Source organism: Lupinus angustifolius, chromosome LG19 (genome assembly GCF_001865875.1).
Source record: "Lupinus angustifolius cultivar Tanjil chromosome LG19, LupAngTanjil_v1.0, whole genome shotgun sequence".
Lineage (NCBI taxonomy): Eukaryota > Viridiplantae > Streptophyta > Magnoliopsida > Fabales > Fabaceae > Lupinus > Lupinus angustifolius.
In genome coordinates this window covers 4825147-4836467 of record NC_032027.1, presented here as the reverse complement: position 1 = coordinate 4836467, position 11321 = coordinate 4825147, and the positions used below count along the sequence as shown (strand labels likewise).

Genomic DNA, 11321 nt, shown 5'->3' with positions numbered 1-11321 from the left:
AGGGTATTTAATTATTTACTCTCTTTGCTTTTATTGGGTTAAGGTTTTTCAAAATCTGTGCACCAATATTGTAAAAATATTTACACTTTTAACCTATCATTCATCATTGATTTATAGTCAACTATTGTTAATATATAACTAGTATGATTTGGTAAAAGTATAAAAAATACTCCATTATCAATATATAATGTCAAGGGTTTGATCTGAAGGAAAATGTCAGCTCAGGGGGGAAAGTAAAAAAACTAAAGGGCATCGCATAGACTTCCCATTGAGTTTTGCGTACTCTCAACCACCTATTATATAAAAGATAAAAAATCCTTTAAATAACACTAAAGATATTTAATTAAAGAAACAGGCAAAACTCCTTCAATTCAATTGAATTCTCAAACACAACATTCAGAAATAAAGAAACTTAATGTATTTAAATAGCAAAATCACAAATATAGTTTAAAAACAACCATCCTCATGGAATAAGACTTCTAAAAACTAGGATGAAGTTCAAAATTCATGTCTATTTCTGAAAGAAAGCTTTATTATGCGGTGACAGATGGCTTGGTGGCACTGGAAAGTCTAGATCTCTTCTTTGCCAAACTCTCACTACGACGTTCCCTCTGCTCCTTCAACCTGGAAGCAAGGAGCTTTTGATACTCAGCTGCATCGGATTTTGCCTTCGCAATTCTCTTCTTTTTATCTGCAATTCTTGCTCGCTTCCTTTGGAGTGTCAAAGGAGTGACCAGTCGTTGAATCTTGGGTGCTTTGCTCACCTTTTTCCCTGGCAATCAAACATCCACTAGTTAGTACTAAAATTCATAATCTATCACTCCAAAATGTAATTGAAGTCTCAACAAATTATGACAAAAAAACTCTTGTATTCAAATGGATACTTTAGAATCCCCTACAATCTCCATGATAAATGATTAGCATGCATGGGTTGATTTCATATTTGGAAGAGTGGGGAACAGAAAATCAGCATATGTCAAGTTTAATTGTCCACAAAATGAGGATAAGCAAAACTACTATTCACGAGTGTAAGTCTATACTCTAAATTAAAAAGGTTGCATGTCTACATAAGACCAAAAATATTAGCTATCATATATTCAAATGAGCCAATAGTAGAGAAACACCATATGAACTCTGGTTGAAGTCAGCATCAAACAATAACAGATTCAAACTTAGAAGCAGGCAATTAATAATGGAGATGGGTTTATTCAGTAGTTATTCATTGAAAAAAATTCATGAGCCCCACTTCCAGAGGTAGGTGCCACAGCATAAAGATTATGATATATAATTAGTGGGCGCTGGGCAACAAACACTTACCATTTTTAGTTGTAAAGGTTCGACGGTAAGTGTTAACATACTTCCTCACATCATCCTCCTTGGACAGGTTGAACAGCTTGCGGATTTTAGATGCTCTCTTTGGACCCCTCATCCTTGGCTTCTCAATGTCAGTCAACCCAGGTAAATCATTATCACCCTTCTTCACAATAACCAAATTCAAAACAGACAGGTCTGGGCTGACAATGCAACCACGAACAGACTTTCTCCTACGTTCTCCTGTACGCCTTCCGTATCCACGGAAACAAGGTGTCCCTGCTCATGTGCATAATGTAAATAATATTAATGAAGTCTACCAACAAACTAGAATGAGAATCAAGGCACGTGCAAACAAGTAGGCTTCAAAAGAAAGCCAGAATTCTTTGCATAGAGTCACACATCGTCCCAAAACAATTCTTTCCATAAGTATTGCATTTGTTACAACAAGACCAAGACAATATATGTTGTCAAAGAACCAAGAAATAGGATTACAGTAAAAAAACCTAAAGGCAGAGCTAAATGTAAATACGGTAGTTTAATCCCGGATATGCATAGCCTAAAACAATTATAATTATGAACTGTTTACAACATTCTGAAAGATTTAAAAAATACATTGATGCTTTATAATAACCATACCTCTGTGAAGCAAAAGACGGACACGGCCAGGGGTCAACACTCCCTGCTTCATTGGGAATCCTTGTTTGTCACATCCTCCAGTGATCTTGAAGACATATCCTTTGAATTCCTGTCAGTAGCATAATTATAAAGGTGACTTACAAGCATCATTATATACACATTGTAACTAAAACTGGCATTGAAAGTTCACAATCAAATATCTTACCTCGCCTAGAGCATCACCAAGTACTTCCTGTGAGATCCTCTTGTCCCAAAATGCCCGGCTGCAATTTAAAGTAGAATAACATTACAAAAACCAAATCACTTTACATTTGGAGAGCTCAGTCACACGAACCAAACAATGTCATGTTTTCCCACCATAAATGGTAGAGATATACCAGTTAGACTTAGATTATATTTAATGGTTTCGTATAGTATTTCAAGTCATCATGGGATGCCCCACATCTGAAGAGCTTCTACAGGTTTATTCCACACATGTCCAAACAATATATGGCATGATAGGTGTTACATCAAGTTTCTCTCAAGCGCAGTTATCCTATATCGTAGTCTTATCTTGCCTAGAGTGTACACACATCTAATGCGTAAAGTACAATAACATCATAACAGAAACGACTTCATATAGTAACCAAAAAATGTGCATCACACTTAAGAATTCCTTCTAATAACTACACTGACTATAGTGAAAACCAAATTTCATTATTGTAGGTTATGCAATTCATAGTTTCATACTAATAAAAGTATGAAAAAAATGCTAGACTTGCACTGCAGTTATTTTAATCAACAAATAATGATAAATCTGTCAAATTTTAACAAAAAATCTCATAATAAAAAACCATGTCATAAACACAAATAACCATCACAGATGCAATCAGTATGCAAAATCAACACGAACGGAGTATTCCCAACATAAAGAACACAAGCCAATAATAAACGAATTCAACGTTAGAAAACGACAAATAAAAAGGAAAATGAAGAAATTACAGCTTAAGGTCATCATCGATTTCCAGCTTCTTCTGGCATCCAGTGGTGGGGTTTGCGATGTTGAACTGCAAAAAAAGTTGAATAATAATTGAGCAACAAAATCAAATCAAAGCACTGAAGAAATTAGGGTTTCGAAAGAAGCACCTTCATTTTGCAATCTCGTCCTTGTACAGACGCTGCGTTCGAAACTTAGAAAATGCGGCTAAGCTTTGAAACTGAAGGAAATAGGGTTTCACACAATCTGATTTTTTATACTTTCTCTTAATCGAGTTATTTTGGGCCCAAATGGGCTGGACTATTACAAACCGCATAAATAGCTTGGACCAACTATTAAATTTTTTTGTGTAGAGTAGCCTAGTATTATTTTTGTTATCCCTCACATTTTTAATAAAGAATTAATCTATTATGGGGTTTATAATCAAATGCTCGGATGAACCCCCAGGAGTTGGGGGTCAGTTGGCTAGGAGCAATCTGCAAATGCTCCAGGACTTGCACGTCTCATTCCTCCAGAGGAAGGCAAAGCCCCAGACGCCAACAGTACGCCTTATAGAGGAAGAAGGTGTACTTATCACTCTTCTCCTCTACAAAATTGTAGCAAACTCTTTCCCCGACCTAGGGGCGTTGATCTCGAAGCCATGAAAAGACCTTTTGGCCACGTGTATGTTGAGGGGAGTTCCATAGGGGAACGTGCTAGGAGTACCCACCAGTAGCGGGATTCATCCCCGGCCATCTCCGCAGGAATAGACAGTTGAGGGTCCTTGGCCTTATACGTCCTCGTCGTCATGAACCTGCCATCACAAGAGTCATCAGACGCAGACTCAGACTCAGAGCTGTCACTTAAAATAGACCCATACTTGGCACGAAGTGAGGCCAGGTAATCGTCGGCACCTCTCCATTGGAACCCTGCACCTCCACCTTTGGGAGGAGGGGGGACGATGCTCAACGGCTCGGGAACCTCCACCAATGCATAATATGAGGGCGGCGGTTTTTGGAAACACGGTGGAGGTCCAGGAAGGATCTCCACACCAGAATCAGATTCATAATCGCAAATGTAAACCATGAGAAACGAGTGTTACCTGGATTAGAGGAAGAAGTTGGAAGAAGTTGAAAATAAGGAGAATCTCGAAGAAGAACACGATGGGAGCAAAAATCGCAGAGAGAATTCAGGAAGGATGGAAACACGTAAAAGAGGAAAAGCCACGAGGCGTCCTCTGTTTATAGAAAGACCTGAGCCATGGGCCCAGTGGCCAGGCCCATCCCCATCCTCATCAGGACCGTAGGAAAACACTCAAGTGCAATCCAACGGAAACCCGAAAAACAAGGAAAATTCGGCGGAAATCAAAGGTCATGTCATGTGCTGGCACTTGGACAACCAGCAGTCACTCCCACGTCATGACAAAGTTCGGCGGACATCAAGGGTCACGGCAAGTAATGATGAGACGTCCCACCCCAACGGATACATTGCCCAAGGTCATTAATACCTGCCACGTGGTGCAAAGGTCCAAAGAGGCACGTCATAAAATCTCAAACAAGAAGAGCACCTAGTTGCTAAACCAACTCGCCCAGTTAGGCGATCACTAGGTCGAGGGACGTTTCTAACAATGCTCGCCCCTGGCGAGCTCAAAACAGCACCTTTCAATCCCAGGTTACCAAGTCTCATACAGTCGGATCACCCAAGAAGAGGTCGTCTGAAGATCGTTAGAGTCTCCCGACATGCTCTCCCAGCATCCTGGCATACTGAGGACAACTGTTCCACCACGAAGTAATCCAAGTCGCGTGAGGCCCGTATAGAGTCTCCCAACATGCTCGCCCAGCATCCTGGCAGACTAAGGGCAATTGTTCCTACCCGGCGACCCAAAGACCCACATGCTTGGTCGCCGAGGTAGGTCTCGTGTGTTTGACCCACCAGAGTTGACCTTGGAGACATTTCCTGGCATACCCTCTGTACCTCACCAACCCACCTGCCAACACGGCAGACAGGCTGCAGAACGGCTACCAAACCAGCCACAAACTAAAAGACAAGAGTAGCGCAGAGTACGGTCTTGGCAGACCGCCTGACACGGAAAAAGCAACCCCCGACAATACTCTTGGTCGGCTACGCGCTACGCTATCTGCCAAAAGCCCAAAATCAGCTCTCCCCATATAAATAGAAGTCTATACCAATAGGAAGTATCTTAATCTCTCTACTCTCTAGCATTATTCATTCTATTACTTTCTCTTTTCATATTCTCATACTCCCATACACTTAACACCAAGCTCATATATTGACTTGATCGTCGGAGAACCTTTTCAGGTACCTCCATCGGCGGGTCCAGCTCTTCTACATCATCCTGCTACGTTGACGTTCTTCCTCTTCTCTATCCTCAGCAACCGATCAACTATTGTTCCGTACCTTTGTGTTCTAGGAAAGAACACCATTTGTGTGAAATTAGAAGGTGATGTTAAAAAGGATGCAATAGAAAATGCTGTGAATCGGATAATGATAGGAGAAGAAGGTGAGGAACTTAGAAACAAAGCCAAGTTACGTTGCTTGCTCAGAAAGCTAGAGAGTCTATTGAAGTTGGAGGATCATCTTACATGGATTTGAATTCTCTCATTCATGAATTGCAATCATCTTAAATAATGAAGGTTGCTTTGTTTGTGAACTTTTTTGTTGTGTGTTTTTTCTTTCACAAGTTATGCTATGTTTGTGATTGTTATACAAAATATGTCTCATAAGAATAATTTACATTGTGCTATATGATCAGTATCTATTTAAATGGGCGTTTTTTTGAAGGTTTTTTTCTTCAAAAAAAGTGATTTTTTTATTAAAAATTGTTCCTCACATTTATATGTTATGTCGATTTGATTTAACTCTCAAACAAACAAATAATTATGTATTATTATGTGATATTTGTCTAATTATTAATGAAGATATTCTTACTCCTACACATAATAAGTTGTGATCAAATCATCCAAAGCACTATAAAAAAAATGATGATAAATGAAAAGACAGTGCCTCCTAATATTGCATTAATGAAGGCAACCGTGACGAGCAATTTGAGTAATGTTTCGGCCCCATTTTAATTGTAGATTAAAAATAAAGTTAAAATGTAATTTTGGTATATAAACTCTTTTTGCCATTTCAGTCTTCTTATTTTTTTCATCCCCAAATTTATATAGATTTGGAAAATTAGTTTTTCATTTAAAAGTTCATCCACCACCCTAAAGGTATTTTCTACATGTCATGACATTATTGTGTAATTTTATATGACACCCATAATTATAACGTGTAATTTTGGTCTCACATCTTTTTTATTATGTGAATTTTTCATATCCCAACTTACAAATTTATACAAGAATGATTATCCTTTTAATATACCTAATAAAAATGAAATAACATATACAATGATAATCTCATCATCTTCAATTGAACATGAAGTACATATTTATCATGCACATTGATAACCAACCAATGCATGCTCATAGCGAAGAGGACCAACGATAAAAGAAATGAGAGAATAAATTTTGTTGAATATTAAAATGTAATTTTTCTTTCTTTTCTAATTTGTAATTTATCTAACAATAATCTAATTTAACTTACATTTATGACTAGGTTAAATTGATAATATATTTTTCATGAAACAAATAAAAATGGGTTTTTTTTTAATAATTATTTAATTTTCATTGACTGACTATACTTTGTTAATTATAATAATATGGCAACGAATTTTGCACAATTGAGAAAATTATGTTATTATAGTGTGATTATTTATATTTGTATAACTTATTATATTACGATTATTATATTAAGTATATTGAACGATGTTCATTTTTGTAAAATCATGTAAGTTTGAGAAGGAAAAAACATAGGTAAAAAATTAGGGGCAAATTATGCATAAAAATGGACAATTCCAAAACATCACTTTATAATTTTGGAAATCATTTAGAAATGACACATATAATGTCATTTTAGGATTACCTTAAGTACGATTTAGATGGGTTTTAATTTTACTTTCTTTAAAAAGTTTTAAGATTACCTTAAGGACGATTTGATAAATATGGTGGATGATTTCTATAGATTCGGGAACCTAGCTTTAGGTTGTAATGTATCGCTTATTGTCCTAATCCCAAAGAACAATTGTCCTTACGGTCTAAATGAATACAGACCCATCTCTCTTATTGATTATATTCAAAAGATTATCTCGAAGCTGCTTGTTGCTAGACTTAAAAGGGTGATCCACTTGGTTATTTCTAACTGTCAATCTACTTTCATCGAAGGTAGGTTCATCTTGGATTGGGTGATAGTGGCAAACAAATTAATTGATCAAGCTAGGAAGAAGAAGAGAGGAGATTGCTTCATCTTTAAAATGGACTTTGAAAAAGCGTATGATTCTGTGAATTGGGATTTCCTACTTTACATGATGGAGAGGATGAGTTTTTGCCACAAATGGAGGATGTGGATTAAAAATCTACTTCATACAAATTTTGTATCAATTTTGGTTAATGGGAGCCCTACTAATGAGTTTACTATGGAAAGAGGATTGAGGCAAGGAGATCCTTTAGCACATTTTTTTCCTTCTAATTGTTGTTGAAGGTCTTAGTGGTGCGAACAAAAACTTCGAAGAACATCTATTCAGGGTATAAGGTTGGTAAAGATGAGGTTTATGTTTCTCATCTTCAATATGAAGATGACACCCTTCTAATCGGCGAAAATTCTGAGCAATAATATAGTGGTGCTTAAAAGCATCCTTAAATGCTTCGAGTTGGCTTATGGGATGAAAATTAACTTCCATAAAAGATGTCACGCATCTTAACTTGAGTAGTGATTTTGTTATGAAGGCGGTGAATAAATTGTATTGTGTTGTTGGCTCTGTCCCATTCAATTTTTTGGGAATTCCAGTTGGTACAAATCCTAAAAAGCTCTCTACTTGGTCTCCTATCATAGATTCTTTTAAAAAGAAGCTCTCTTTTTGGAAGCACAAGCTCATCTCCTTTAGTAGTAGGGTAACTATCCTAAAGTCAATATTATGTTCTTTACCTATCTATTTCTTTTCCTTCTATAAAGCCCCAATTTTTGTTATTAATATGATTAAAAAAATTCAAAGGCGTTTTCTATGAGGTAAGGGGGAGGAGAAAAAATGGATTCATTGGGTGAGGTGGAAAAAATATATAGGCCTAAAGAGGAAGGTGATCTGGGGATTAAAAATTTATTCCTATTTAACTTGGCTTTTGTTAGATAAATGGAGATGGAGATTGTTATGTGAGGGAGATTCTCTATGGGTGAAAGTCTTAAAATTGAGGTATGTGGGTGGGTTTTTGAGGTGTGGAGGGGATGGTGCTTTAGTGTGTTTTAGGAGAGGTTCCTCTTGGTGGAAGGAATTAGGTAGTCTTAGTCGAAACAAGGAAGGAATAAGTGGCAGGTGGGTAAGTGATTGAATTCGTAAGTCTTTAGGAAGTGACTCTTCTATAAAATTTTGGACTGATATATGGGTGAGGAGAGATACCCTCAAAAGTTCCTTTGCTAGATTGTTTCAGGTGGCTTTGGATAAAGATGTAACTATTGATTTCTTGGGTGCATGGAGTAATAGGGTGCGGTCTTGGAGTTTGACATGGAGAAGGAACTTGTTCGCTTGAGAGGAAGAGGAACATCATGAACTTCTAAGATACATTAACGGTTCTATACCTAATCAACATATTGCTCATACTTGGACTTGGATTCATAATAAGAGTGGGCAATAATGGTTAAGAATGCTTACCAAACTCTGCAATAGGTGGAAGGATGCGATACACTTACTTTTTTCTAAAGACTTTGGGATTGTAATGTTCAAACTAAGATGAAGTGCTTAGTTTGGAAAATTGCCTTGGATGTGGTCCCAACTAAAGTGAACCTTTCTCTTAGAGGTGGTTTAGGTGCTCAAGATACCACCATTTGTTCTCTTTGTGGTGAGTTGGAGGAATCTACTACTCACTTGTCCTTCTCATGTTCTATATCCTATTTTGTTTGACAAAAGCTTTATTCGTGTTTTGGGCTAACCTCTACTATTCATAATGATGTCAAGACTTTTTTCTCACTCCATGAAAATACCATAAGGTTAGATAACAAGAAACAACATTGGTGGAAGGCACTCTGGTTTGCCACGATTTAGACCACCCAGATGATATGATGAAGCTTATTTTTTTGAATTATTGGAGCCTTCTCAACGTCCACTTTCCTTTGTTCTCTTATTCTTTTGTTGATTGGGTGAGACACCCTTCAAATTGTCTATCCCTTTGTTAATTTGAGGGATCGTGATAGGAGTAACACTTATTCTCCTAATTTTTTATCTCTTGTTTAATAAAGATTTCATTGCTGTTAAAAAAATATCATTTTAGATATTCGTTCTGTTAAATATCCATTAAGGTTTTGGATGGAAATTTAACATGATAATTATTTTTATGTAAGTTGGAGGACTTAAATTACACATAAAATATTAGGGGACTAAAATCGTACAATAAAAGTTGAAGATCAAAAATGAATTTTAGTCCTAAAACACATATACAAAAGGTGATTATGAAAAGTGTTAAATAGAATGCAAATATAATATATTTTTGACTAAAATATTCATAATAATGAATCTTGAAATTATCAATATAACTTCCATCTTTGAGAGAACTAGATTGAATAATTAATATATGACACTATAAGACAAAGAAGGAAAGTAAAAAATTAGTTAACAATTCTTGGTAAAGTAATAAATAACTTGAAAAACTAAAAAAAATATATATTATTAAAGTGATAATTAGAATGGATTTTGGTTGCCACAGCAAAAAGTGTTGCAAAATAACCTTTGAATATATCGTTTTAGTTGTTACAATAAAGAGCGGTACAAAATAATCTATGAACATATTGTTTTTGTTGTCACAATAAAGAGCGGTACAAAATAACCTTTGAACATATCCTTTTGGTTGTCACATATAGGAAGGATCCTTATTCGACTAGTTATGATAACAAACCTTTTTAATGATTTGCTTAAATGTGTGAAATAAATTGTAGGAGTTAACGAATAAGGAACCAAAGTTGTGTACAATAAAAAGAACTTAAAAGTCTCAACATCAAGTTGAAATGAATCTCAACGTAAACAAATCGAAGTAGACAAAATACAATTAATCTAAAATATCAAATGTAAGTTGAATCATGAACAAAACATCCAACTATCAATAAATAAAAACAAATCTAGATACATAATTATTATATGCTCCAATCCTTTATGGATAAATAATATATGAGAATTGGTCAATTTTCCCGACTAATGGGAACCTAATCGTCTATCTTCTTCAGGAGAGACTTGCTGTTGTCTGCCCTTTGTATAACAAAAATTTCATGCATACAAGGAAATAAAAAAACAAAGGATGCAATATGTAGAAATGACGTTCCTAATACATCTAGAAGGGTCAAAATCCCTAAATAGCTCAATGTCAAATACAATATATATGTACTTATATTTAATCTTTTCATTTTCAACTTAGCTTCCATTTCTTTTCGATTCAACTTCTTTCGAAGTGAAATTGAGAGTATAAGTCATCCTAAGTGACAACAAAATGAAACATTTAATTGCACATATCAAACCAAGCCACCCTCTTATTAGATAATATTTTACTAATACTGAATAACTCTAATGGGTGTTATAACTACTTGGTTAAGTAATGTTATATTAATCTATAAAGGATCAATTAAGACCTTCAAGGTTTCATGATGATTCACTGTTATTGACAACCCCTATTCATTTTCAAAGATATTTCTATCATGTATTGGTACATAATGTTCCTCTAAAGATGAACTTATTTCAATCACAAATCATATATTTGTATATGTAAATACCTCTATATATATGTACATATATTTCCTTTAGATGTCATCAATATCAATATTTCATCTCCAACCAATATCATTGGTCAATCAAGCAATTGATATCCCATTTCCACCCAACATAGAATTCACATCATAGTCCAGTTTAACTACTTGGATGTAATGAAATCCCAATTGAGATAGTTGTAAGCTCACTAGATTCTGACTTATATAGTTTAACTAGTAGGATTTTGTTGTTCTAAGAGAGAAGAAGGTTTTCACTTCCTTAATATAATGTAATCACTTGTACAAAGGATCCTCTCCATTAATGTAGAGATGTCTTTTTTTTTTCTTCATGTTTTTATTCATGACCCTCAAAGTAGCTCCATTCGTTACACTAGGAGCGACCATCTTATTACAATTTGGAGGCTCTGTTCTGTAGGATTTTTTTTGCCAGCTTCAATGTCCCAAGACTTTATTCTATTGCTGTGCAATGGCTCATATTTCTAGATAACAACAATACAAGTTATGGGTTTGGGCTGATGTAAAAGGGTTGGAGTAGAGGACTATGTATTTATGTTAT

General features: G+C 35.6%; 1 protein-coding gene across 1 annotated transcript; it reads right to left on the bottom strand.

Annotated features, from left to right (window-relative positions):
* On the bottom strand, positions 351-3174 carry LOC109334680 (40S ribosomal protein S6-1). Its single transcript, XM_019570568.1, has 6 exons — positions 3076-3174; positions 2932-2996; positions 2156-2213; positions 1951-2059; positions 1318-1590; positions 351-772 (listed from the first exon to the last, which is right to left on the bottom strand). The coding sequence occupies exons 1-6, from the start codon at positions 3079-3081 to the stop codon at positions 534-536; spliced, it is 750 nt and encodes a 249-aa protein (XP_019426113.1). The 5' UTR covers positions 3082-3174; the 3' UTR covers positions 351-533.